The sequence below is a fragment of the Schistocerca americana genome, chromosome X (genome assembly GCF_021461395.2).
Source record: "Schistocerca americana isolate TAMUIC-IGC-003095 chromosome X, iqSchAmer2.1, whole genome shotgun sequence".
In the NCBI taxonomy this organism is placed as follows: Eukaryota; Metazoa; Arthropoda; class Insecta; order Orthoptera; family Acrididae; genus Schistocerca; species Schistocerca americana.
Genome location: NC_060130.1, coordinates 894,485,692 through 894,498,138, shown reverse-complemented (window position 1 = coordinate 894,498,138; position 12,447 = coordinate 894,485,692). Strand labels below are relative to the sequence as shown.

General features: G+C 45.0%; 1 protein-coding gene across 1 annotated transcript in view; it reads right to left on the bottom strand.

The window, feature by feature from the left end:
* The window catches only part of LOC124556378 (dynein axonemal intermediate chain 3-like), a 293,608-nt gene that overhangs the window by 180,041 nt on the left and 101,120 nt on the right, over positions 1-12,447 (bottom strand). Inside the window, exon 6 of the mRNA XM_047130341.1 lies at positions 2,300-2,460. Within this exon, the coding sequence (XP_046986297.1) occupies positions 2,300-2,460 (161 nt within the window). The remainder of the gene's footprint in view (positions 1-2,299; positions 2,461-12,447) is intronic.

The following is a 12,447-nucleotide window of genomic DNA, read 5'->3' as shown; positions in this document are numbered from 1 at the left end:
TTTTGTAATGTGATGGAAGAATGATGATTAAGTAGATAGTGCGAATAACTAGTGAGGAAGTACTGCATAGAAACTTCCCGGCAGATTAAAAATGTGTGCAAAGGTCCCGAGTTCGAGTCTCGGTCCGGCACACAGTTTTAATATGCCAGGAAGTTTCATATCAGCGCACACTCCGCTGCAGAGTGAAAAGTCTCATTCTGAAAACATCCCTCACGCTGTGGCTAAGCCATGTCTCCGCAATATCCTTTCTTCCAGGACTGCTAGTTCTGCAAGTTTCGCAGAAGAGCTTCTCTGAAATTTGGAATGTAGGAGACGAGGTACTGGCAGAACTGAAGCTGTGAGGACGGGTTGTGAGTCGTGCTTGGATAGCTCAGTGGTAGAGCACTTATCCGCGAAAGGTAAAGGTATCGAGTTCGAGTCTCGGTCCGGCACACAGTTTTAATCTGCCAGGAAGTTTCATATCAGCGCACACTCCGGTGCAGAGTGAAAATCTCATTCAAGTAGTGCATAGAACTGTGTAGAAAAGAGATTTATGAGAGAACTTGACTAAAAGGAAAGAATAGTTTGATAGGACACATACTGAAGCATTAACGAATCATTAATTTGGTACTAGAAGGAAGGGTGGGGTGCAAAACTTGTAGATGCAGACCAAGACTTGGCAACCGCAGGCAAGCTCAAATTTAAGTAGCTACGGCAGCTACGCCGTGATACCTTAGCATGGAGACTTGCAACAAACTAATCTTTGGACTGATGACAGTAGCAAGAACAACAGCAACATCACTGAGAACTTACACACTCAAAGTACTGGCATATGTACAAATAGCCTAAGTATTATTAATTTGCTGGTCATTGTGGCCGAGCGGTTCTAGGCGCTTCAGACCGGAACCGCGCTGCCTTTACGGTGGCAGGTTCGAATCCTGCCTCGGGCATGTGTGTGATGTCCTTAGGTTAGTTAGGTTTAAGTAGTTCTAAGTCTAGGGGACTGATGACCTCAGATGCTAAGTCCCATAGAGCTTAGAGCCATTTGAACCATTTTCTTATTAGCTTCAATAAATCTGGTGATGAAATGCATTGTGCAAAGTGACTAGATACAGTTACTTGTGTATTGAAACTGATTTGAATAAAGTATGACAAAGATTTAGATTTTCCGTGGTTTTCGTAAATTGATTAAAGCTAAAGCTGGGCTGCCACTGTAATGTTTGGGCCGCACGGGAAAGCCATTAAGTGCGACACAATAGGTAAGCTCTCTTTCAATCGGTCAGAGACCATTCTCTCTCAGAATAGTAAACCGAGTCAGTATTTCATTACCCAACAACAATGAGCTGCATTGGAAGGACCGCATACATGTCGCTGACGGGCCGAAACACGAGAGAGAGTAATTCAAACGTTACTTACTTCAAAATTTAAATTAATATGAAATAATCCTTGTGTAGAGATTAAATGGAATTTAATTTACCAGACGACAAAGTTTTATAATTGATCTTTAATGCTAGGTTGTGCAGTCCAAAAACCACACAGGTTATCTAATAACTCACCCACTTATAAATGGCATTGTACGTGAAGGTACTTGGTAGAGTTCGTTACGCACATTCAGTGGCCCGCACACTATGTAACGCCTCAGTAGGTTTGGAAAGGACACGGCCGATTTACCTCCAATCCAAACTTGTGCTCCGCCTCTAATGATCTCAAGTAGATATCTGTCATAATCTTTCTTTTTGTATAACCAGTTATTGTCGAGTTCTTTGTCTAAAAGCTGTGTTTCATCGTGCAAACACATCTGTGACAGGGAGAATGGTGGAGACGGGATGTCTGTGTTGAATTGAGAATGACTAACCGCTCTTCCCGAGTGCGGAAAGTATATCAGCTTCACAGCGAGACTGTTCTAAGGGAACTGTTTTGTCACCTTCCAGCTTCTTCCTAAATAACAGAAGCATTAATCATCCAGTGACTGTTGCAGCTCTTCTTATTTCCGTGCTTGCTACGAAGATTGGAGAGGAATTCCGCTTTATGCAAGACATCTTCATTGTTTTGTTCTCCCATGTCTGGGTAAAAACAAAACAACAAAGATGTCTTGCATAAGGCGGAATTCCTCTCCAACAGAAGCGTTCTTTTCATCCTGTAGGTCTTGTCCCGTAAGTTTTTCGTTCAGCTATAAAAGTTGAGCGATACTCCATGAAAAGTAACATCTAATCACTGATACTATTCTTGTGTAATTAATTTTATTCCATGTTTTATTTAGATGAGTAACATGCTTCGTACCATATAAAAGAACATGTATGAAATATTGTTCATTATTTACTTTTGAGTGAAATCGATCTTTGAAGCTCCACAGTAGCACAGGATTTCTGTCGTGAATGTTTTCCGGTGAATCCTCGACATCCGGCAGATATTCGGAAGCCGTGTCAACACCAGAAAAATGTCTACCAGGACGGTTGCTCACGTACGCTGTCGCAAAGTAACCTGCAAAAGAAGTTAAGTGAGTATAAGAGAGACATCCTGTTGATGAGAATGCTTTATTAATTTATTTTGGCAAGATAAAGGCCAGGGCGGCCAAAAATTACGAAGAGGCATAACTATTAATAAGTTTTTTATGTATTCTTTTCTCCTTTTTTCGCTTCAGGTTCTGGCAGAGAGAGGACGGTAGATTGACCATTGACAAATTCAGCATCGTTCAACTAACCAGAATTGTGGAGTTTTAGTTTGAAAACCAGTCATAACCCCTTTGTGACTTGTGGCCCACCCTGTATAATAAGGTATTTTTCGTACTTTACAAGATATATCATAAGAAATATTATCTCTGGTATGTTATCCAACAACTGGAAATAACTTTGCAATGTAGTGGAAACAGTAATAGCTATAGAAGACAAAAAATCATCTCATACACTAATGGCCATTAAAATTGCTATGACAAGAAGAAATGCAGATGGTACACGGGTATTCATTGGACAAATATATTATACTAGAACTGACATGTGATTACATTTTCACGCAATTTGGGTGCATAAATCCTGAGATATCAGTACCCAGAACAACCACTTCTGGCCGTAACAACGGCTTTGATACGCCTGGGCATTGAGTCAAACAAAGCTTGGATGGCGTGTACTGGTACAGCTGCCCATGCAGCTTCAACACGATACCACAGTTCATCAAGAGTAGTGACTGGCGTATTGTGACGAGCCAGTTGCTCGGCCACTATTGACCAGACGTTTTCAGTTGGTGAGAGATCTGGAGAATGTACTGGCCAGGGCAGCGGTCGAACATTTTCTGTATCCAGTTAGGCCCGTACAGGACCTACAACATGCGATCGTGCATTATCCTGTTGAAATGTAGGGTTTCGCAGGGATCGAATGAAGGGTAGAGCCACGGGTCGTAACACATCTGAAATGTAACGTCCACTGTTCAAAGTGACGTCAGTGCGAACAAGAGGCGTCCGAGACATGTAACCAATGACACGCCATACCATCACGCCGGTTGATACGCCAGTATGGCGATGACGAATACACGCTTCCAATGTGCGTTCACCGCGATGTCGCCAAACACGGATGCGACTATCTTGATGCTGTAAACAGAACCTGCATTCATCCGAAAAAATGACATTTTGCCATTTGTGCACCCAGGTTCGTCGTTGAGTACACCATCGCAGGCGTTCCTGTCTGTGATGCAGCATCAAGGGTAACCGCAGCCACGGTCTCCGAGCTGATAGTCCATGCTGCTGCAAACGTCGTCGAACTGTTCGTGCAGATGGTTGTTGTCTTGCAAACGTCCCCATCTGTTGATTCAGGGATCGAGACGTGGCTGCACGATCCGTTACTGCCATGCGTATAAGATGCCTGTCATCTCGACTGCTAGTGATAAGAGACCGTTGGGATCCAGCACGGCGTTCCGTATTACTCTCCTGAACCCACCGATTCCATATTCTGCTAATTGTCATTAGATCTCGACCAACGCGAGCAGCAATGTCGCGATACGATAAACCGCAATCGAGATAGGCTACAATCCGACCTTTATCAAAGTCGGAAACGTGATGGTACGCATTTCTCCTCCTTACACGAGGCATCACAACAACGTTTCACCAGGCAACGTCGGTCAACTTCTGTTTGTGTATGAGAAATTGGTTTTAAACTTCCCTCATGTCAGTACCTTGTAGGTGTCGCCACCGGCGCCAACCTTGTGTGAATGCTCTGAAAAGCTAATCATTTGCATATCACAGCATCTTATTCCTGTCGGTTAAATTTCGTGTCTGTAGCACGTCATCTTCGTGGTGTAGCAATTTTAATGGCCAGTAGTGTATATTCGAAGAACGACATTTTCCCACCAGATCGTGTGTAAATTTTTTATTTTTCACACTACCGGTTTCGTGCACTGCACATTCTCAAGTATGTCTCGAGTAACATATGTGACTTCACCGTCGTCATTAAGTTAAAAATCGCTTACCATGCATAACTGTGTAAAGCACAGTCCTCAAGCGTCCTCAGACAGCTATAATTCCTACAAAACACACTGTTTACACTCAATCAGCGAACTATCGAGTGAGTGTAAAGAGTGTGTTTCGTGGGATATGTTGCAAGCTGAGGATGCTTGACGACTGTGCTTTACACAGTTATGCATGATAAGTGATTTTTAACTTAATGACAACGCTGAAGTCACATATGTTACTCGAGAAACACTTAAGAATGGGCAGTTCTTCAAATTTATTGAAGCTGTGGAGCGCATAACTGTGGGTATTAGACGTTCGAAGAGGGATGAGATAGGGAGGAATAGAGGAACCTAATAGGAACACATGAGAGGGGGAAATAAATTGCCTTTTTTAACGTAATCTTTCGTTCATGAATATTTATTTAGTTTGACACAACCTGAAATTACTTCTACGTTAACATAATCTTCCTTTAGAACAGAACAATAGGAAAGCATTTGCTTAAGATTCAGATGCAGACGTAATGCACGTCTTCTGTATTATCCCTGATGGAATTACTTCCCATGTGGTAGTAAGAACCTTTCTATTCACATACCAGCTATGAAAATGGAGAGCTGGTGTGAATATAATGGGGTTATCAAGTTTTAAAGGTATTCAGAATTTGGCGTGGGTAAGGTAATTAACATGTTGATCAATTTCACTACAAATTCCTCTACCGAATTTTACGATGCAGTGTTTGCCACTGAAGAGAATAGATTTTCTACGTTATAGAGTTCCCGCTGACGAGGCCTTCAGATATCATCCGGGAAAACAGAATCTAGGTTTGGATGGCAAGATGTGCAGAGGCAGCTAGTAACCAGATGCAGTCCAGTCGGTGGACATACAGCGTGTTCTAGGAGGAATTGTCAGTATTCAGGGATATTACAGGAACGATCATTCGAAGCAAAAAGGACTAATAAATATGCGCTCTAAAATGCATAGCTGAAGAGCTGTGAACACTTGAGCACTGCCTTGCTTGCTGCCGCTCAACCATCTTCCTGCTTGTGGCGCGGTTCTGTTATCCCCTTCGTTTTAAATAAGGTCTACCGCTTTTAGCCCTTTATTTGTTTACAACATGACGTAAACGATGGAGAGTGGCTCTAACGCAGTTACCTTTCGCCGATGACCTGTTAAAAGGAATCTTTTTCACCTGAGGATGCGTCTTCTAGTGGCGCGAAATCAGTTGTGACTTTTAATAAAAAGTATTCTAAAGCCAGTGCGGATTATTTCTTTCAAACTGTGGAACTCTGGCTGTAGTTTCCCGCAGTTTAAGGTAAAGCACTTCTTCATCTTCGATACTGTGAAACAACAAGGTCTTTGCTTTCCATGTTTTGGGAGGAGCTACTCTGGACCAAAACAGGAATAAAATTGTCTAGTAAACATGGGCTCTAAAATACATACCTTAAGAGCTTCAGTAGAAGAGATAGGTTTCACAGTAGCGAAGATCAACAAGTGCTCATAGCTCTTAAGGCATGCACTTTAGTGTCTGTGTTTACTTAACATTTTTCTCTTATTTTGGTCCATACTATCACCTCTAAAAATATTCCCATAGCTCTTAAGGTATACATTTTAGAGGCCATTTTATTAGACTTCTTTGCTATGGATGATCGTTCCTGTCATGTCCCAGAATGTTTTCCATTCCTGCTGGGACACTCTGCATATGTGGGCAATTCGATCAACTTATATTTAGTGATACGCTGTCCTTTTCCGCCCCAACGGTGCCGGCACGGTAGTTCGCTCAGAGGGTTAGCTACCCTCTGTAACAAAAAAACTGAGTGAACGGATCAACAAAGAACCTGCACGGGTGTCATCGGACGCCCGCCCCGAACAAATTCAACGAACAATATAGAACTAAATTATATCTAAAAAAATAAAGAAAATAAAAAATAAAAAGTGGCTAGCGTTGCTGGCTCTGGATCACGGGGTCCCGGGCTCGATTCCCGTTGGGTTGGGGATTTTCTCTGCCCGGGGACTGGGTGTTTGTGTTGTGCTTATCATTTCATCATCATCATCATAATGCGTGACAGTGGCTACATTGGACTGTGAAAAAAAAATGGGACTTTGTACGGGCGCTGATGACCGCGCAGTTGAGCGCCCTTCAAACCAAAAATCAAACTACAGACCCTGAACGTCACTACAGTTTGCAGTCATATAAAAGAACAGTTGACCAGTAACTGGGGCACACAACTTCGTTGTTTATACATCCATAGGTCATTTTTATGATATTAGTCACGTCATCTTAGGAAATTACAAAAAGTCATCAAAAGTTGGTTTATACGGGTCTAGGCACACCACACGCACGCATGCACAAGCGCGCGCGCGCAGACACACAGACACATTACAAATTAGTTCATACAGATGTAGGAAAAGGAAGGAAAGAAGACTGGGTTTAACGTCCCGTCGACATGGAGGTCATTAAAAGATGGAAAGGAAGATCGCATTGGGTCAAGGGTGGGGAAGGAAATCTGCCGTGTGCTATGTAAAGAACCGTCCCGCAATTTGCCTGGAGCGATTTAGGAAAATTACAGAAAACCTAAATTTGGATGGCCGGACGCGCGTTTGAATCGTCGTCCTCCCGAATGTGAATCCAACAGATTTAGGCACAGCACATATTACACACACATACACACACACACACACACACACACACACACACACACACACACACACACACACGCAGAGAGAGAGAGAGAGAGAGAGAGAGAGAGAGAGAGAGAGAGACGAACAAACAAACGCGTGCATATTTGGGTACTATAGAAGACACGACGCTATTGATCCCATTCTATTGCATAATTCGTATTTTCCTAAAGTCGGCAAAAAAAGAAGGGAAAACCGTTTCCATCTATAACAACAAACATGTTGATCGTAGCAATAAGTAAGGAGATTTGCGTGTGTGTCCATAACAAACATGGGGCATAAGCTTTTTCGATAAGATCCATTTCCTGCGAAAGAATACTCCAGAATGACACAGTAATCGCACACAGATCATAGTTAATGTATTCACGGCCCTCTTTAACAAGATCTATCACAGTCCATACGACAGTAGTCTCCATATATATGTGGAATACGATCAACTTATATTTGCCGATACGTCTGTCGTTTTCTTCATTAATGGCTTATGTGATGAAGTTATAAAATAAAAGTTAGAGACTAAAATTTTAGATAACTCGCTCAGGAGCGTCTATTAGCCTTCTCATCTGCATGGGCAAATCATCATTTTCCAAGTATCTTATCTGTCCACGGATATTCTCAACAGAGATCTAAAATCGAAACAAGCCAATGTACTTCATGAACTAAACTTCAAGCAAGAACTGCTGTTGCCAGAAAAAGAATGGAACTACGTAGTGGAGCGTTTCAGTTGTACTGGACAGACAAAGAATCAGCTCGGTGGCCGGTCTTAATTTCTAAGTTTGGTCCGCCTTATGGTATGAGCGCCATTGTGAAACAAAGATTCAACAAGAGAAACTTGCCTTTTAGTACATTTAAACACAGTACTCGCCACTGCCCAACGTCTGAGATTAATGAACAGCTAACAGAATCCAGTGTGCACTTGGCAGAAAGGATCAAGAGTAACCGCTAGAAGTTTGGATTGCTCGAGAATTAGTAAGGGAGCTAACTTCATGTATCCCGTCCACACTGCACAAGGACACGGATATGAAGAAATAACCGGTTGGCAACAGATGAGGAAACGTCTAAAGGAATGCAGGAGAACTAAAGTAGACCAGACGACGTGCAGTGAGGAAACAATGAAAGAGGTTCACCAATTCAGTGTACACAGCTCAAAAACTCCAGAAAAAGAGTTGTAAAGAAGGAATAGAAGTTTTTAAAAGAGCTGTTTTAAAGCAGTGACCATTTGGCTTTTATTAGCGTCTTCGTTTTGCGGACGCTTGATGATGTCTTAGTCGACCTACTTCCTAAGCTGATTTGGTTTCTCTAATCCTCGCTCCGGAGCAGCAGCTGACTCGAAGCGCGAACAAGGAAGTGAGATGCCAGCACGTTCTGACTACCAGATCAGATCACCTCACTACCACCCAAGTCAACTGGTTATGAGGTAGAGTTCTCACCTATTCCTCAAACACCTTGTTTCTTTATAAATTTCAGTAGACCCATGTGTCGTTTAACGGTGTTCATGCAGTAAATGTGCGACTACATTTGGTGAATTGGCGTGTGATACCTCATTTATGCAGGAAGCTCCAGAGTCAGTATTAGTTTTTGCATCTTCTTTTCGATGTTGGAGCTTTTTCTATTTTCTATGCTTGCTAAGGAAAACTGGAGAGGAATTTCGCCTTATGCAAACAAAACTACACAGTCAAATCACTTGAATGTAATGACCACCTATGTTTGACATCGACGTGCAATAACTACTCACAAACGTCGTGTGGCTACAATAGCTGGTTGGGCGGTTGGTTTAGGGAAGGGCCCAAACAGCGAGGTCATCGGTCCCATCGGATCAGGAAAGGAACCATCTCGGCATTTGCCTGAAGCGATTTAGGGAAATAACGGAAAACCTAAATCAAGGTGGCCGGACGCGAGTTTGAACCGTCGTCCTCCCGAATGCGAGTCCAGTGTGCTAACCACTGCGCCACCTCGCTCGGTACGATGGCAGTGGAGGGTATATAAAGGGAGGCCGCGGAAAACAGTGCAGTCGTTGTAATGCGGAAACGGAGTGATTTATCTGACATTCAAAAGGGCCAAGGGTGGAAGCATTTGCGAAATGGCTAAGTTTGTAAACTGTTCGGGCGCCGCTGTGGTTAGCGTATACCGTGCATGGCAAAATGGCGCCATCAAAAACCGGTGCAGAGGCAACTGTGACGCACCACGTCCTACAGATCACATGGGTTTTACGACGGTTGCAGAGATGTGTACGGGCGAATAGACGTGCAATTGTTGAGTAACTGACAGCCCAGGTGAGCAACGGGGCTAGCAACAGTGTCTCCTCAATGACCGTTCAGTGAACGTTGCTGCGTATGGGCCTCTACAGCAGGCGTCTGGCTCATGTAACAATGCTGACTGCTGTTCATCGGCGACGAAGGCTGAAATTTGCACGCCAATAACGCAACTGGACATCCACTGAGTGCCGAAAGGTGACCTTTCCAGATGAATCACGTTTTATGTTCCATTGAACAGCAGGCCGTTAGCGTGTATAGCGTGAAAAGTCTGAAAAAAAGGGTCAAATGGCTCTGAGCACTATGGGACTTTACATCTGAGGTCATCAGTCCCCTAGAACTTAAAACTACTTAAACCTAACTAATCTAAGGACATCACACACACCATGACCGAGGCAGGATTCGAACCTGCGACCGTAGCGGTCGCGCGGTTCGACACTGAAGCGCCTAGAACCGCTCGGCCACTCCGGCCGGCCTATGGTAATCCCCTGGCCACCAGACTCCCCATATTTAAACCCAATCGAGAGTCTGTGGGACCGCCTTCGATCAGGCTGTTCGCGCCATGGATCCTCAACCGAGAAACATGGAGCAGCTGTCCACACTACTGGTTTGGGGATGACTCCTCATCCCTGTCAGTACGTTCCAGAACCTCACGTTTTAGCTCACGCAGACTGGCGTGAGGAGGGAAGAACTATACTGACGTGAGGTCTGGAACATGACAAGGAATTAGAATTCAGAAAGCGGACGTAATTAGTTTGATACTTAACTTTCATCCATTAATGATGTACGTCGCTCTTGACGGTACATGATTCACAATATTATCTGTTCAGAATTCATTCTAATTACTGAATATGGCGCCTTGCTAGGTCGTAGCAAATGACGTAGCTGAAGGCTATGCTAAACTATCGTCTCTGCAAATGAGAGCGTATGTAGTCAGTGAACCATCGCTAGCAAAGTCGGCTGTACAACTGGGGCGAGTGCTAGGGAGTCTCTCCAGACTACACCTGCCATGTGGCGGCACTCGGTCTGCAATCACTGATAGTGGCGACACGCGGGTCCGACGTATACTAACGGACGGCGGCCGATTTAAAGGCTACCACTTAGCAAGTGTGGTGTCTGGCAGTGACACCACACTATTAGCGAAGCTTCGAGCCATCACACGCTCGTCATCATATTATGTGTATACAATATAAAGCTGCTGTAACTAACCACCACCTGGCGATGAGCCTGCAGTGTCTTGGAAACTGACTAATGAGCAATTGAATTAAAAGTTTTACAACATTATAAAGTCACTAGATATCGTATCTGTACAAATTATCCACTAATTATAAATATCCTTGAGAATTACATTTGCTTTCTCTACCAGGTCATCAGAGTTTTATCTGTGACTATGATATTATTGTCTAGAGGAAATACACTCCTGGAAATTGAAATAAGAACACCGTGAATTCATTGTCCCAGGAAGGGGAAACTTTATTGACACATTCCTGGGGTCAGATACATCACATGATCACACTGACAGAACCACAGGCACATAGACACAGGCAACAGAGCATGCACAATGTCGGCACTAGTACAGTGTATATCCACCTTTCGCAGCAATGCAGGCTGCTATTCTCCCATGGAGACGATCGTAGAGATGCTGGATGTAGTCCTGTGGAACGGCTTGCCATGCCATTTCCACCTGGCGCCTCAGTTGGACCAGCGTTCGTGCTGGACGTGCAGACCGCGTGAGACGACGCTTCATCCAGTCCCAAACATGCTCAATGGGGGACAGATCCGGAGATCTTGCTGGCCAGGGTAGTTGACTTACACCTTCTAGAGCACGTTGGGTGGCACGGGATACATGCGGACGTGCATTGTCCTGTTGGAACAGCAAGTTCCCTTGCCGGTCTAGGAATGGTAGAACGATGGGTTCGATGACGGTTTGGATGTACCGTGCACTATTCAGTGTCCCCTCGACGATCACCAGTGGTGTACGGCCAGTGTAGGAGATCGCTCCCCACACCATGATGCCGGGTGTTGGCCCTGTGTGCCTCGGTCGTATGCAGTCCTGATTGTGGCGCTCACCTGCACGGCGCCAAACACGCATACGACCATCATTGGCACCAAGGCAGAAGCGACTCTCATCGCTGAAGACGACACGTCTCCATTCGTCCCTCCATGCACGCCCGTAGCGACACTACTGGAGGCGGGCTGCACGATGTTGGGGCGTGAGCGGAAGACGGCCTAACGGTGTGCGGGACCGTAGCCCAGCTTCATGGAGACGGTTGCGAATGGTCCTCGCCGATACCCCAGGAGCAACAGTGTCCCTAATTTGCTGGGAAGTGGCGGTGCGGTCCCCTACGGCACTGCGTAGGATCCTACGGTCTTGGCGTGCATCCGTGCGTCGCTGCGGTCCGGTCCCAGGTCGACGGGCACGTGCACCTTCCGCCGACCACTGGCGACAACATCGATGTACTGTGGAGACCTCACGCCCCACGTGTTGAGCAATTCGGCGGTACGTCCACCCGGCCTCCCGCATGCCCACTATACGCTCTCGCTCAAAGTCCGTAAACTGCACATACGGTTCACGTCCACGCTGTCGCGGCATGGTACCAGTGTTAAAGACTGCGATGGAGCTCCGTATGCCACGGCAAACTGGCTGACACTGACGGCGGCGGTGCACAAATGCTGAGCAGCTAGCGCCATTCGACGGCCAACACCGCGGTTCCTGGTGTGTCCGCTGTGCCGTGCGTGTGATCATTGCTTGTACAGCCCTCTCGCAGTGTCCGGAGCAAGTATGGTGGGTCTGACACACCGGTGTCAATGTGTTCTTTTTTCCATTTCCAGGAGTGTACATTTATGGTTTGTACGGTTAAGATTGCATGAGAAGTCGCTGATGTCATCATGAACAAGTTTTTGCTAAGATGCTTTTGGAAGGAGCTTATTTGTAAATGTTGTTGTTGTTGTTGGTTGTTGTTGTTGTTGTTATGGTCTTCAGTCGTGAGACTGGTTTGATGCAGCTCTCCATGCTACTCTATCCTGTGCAAGTTTCTTCATCTCCCACTATCTACTGCAGCCTACATCCTTCTGAATCTGCTTAGTGTATTCATCTCTTGGTTTCCC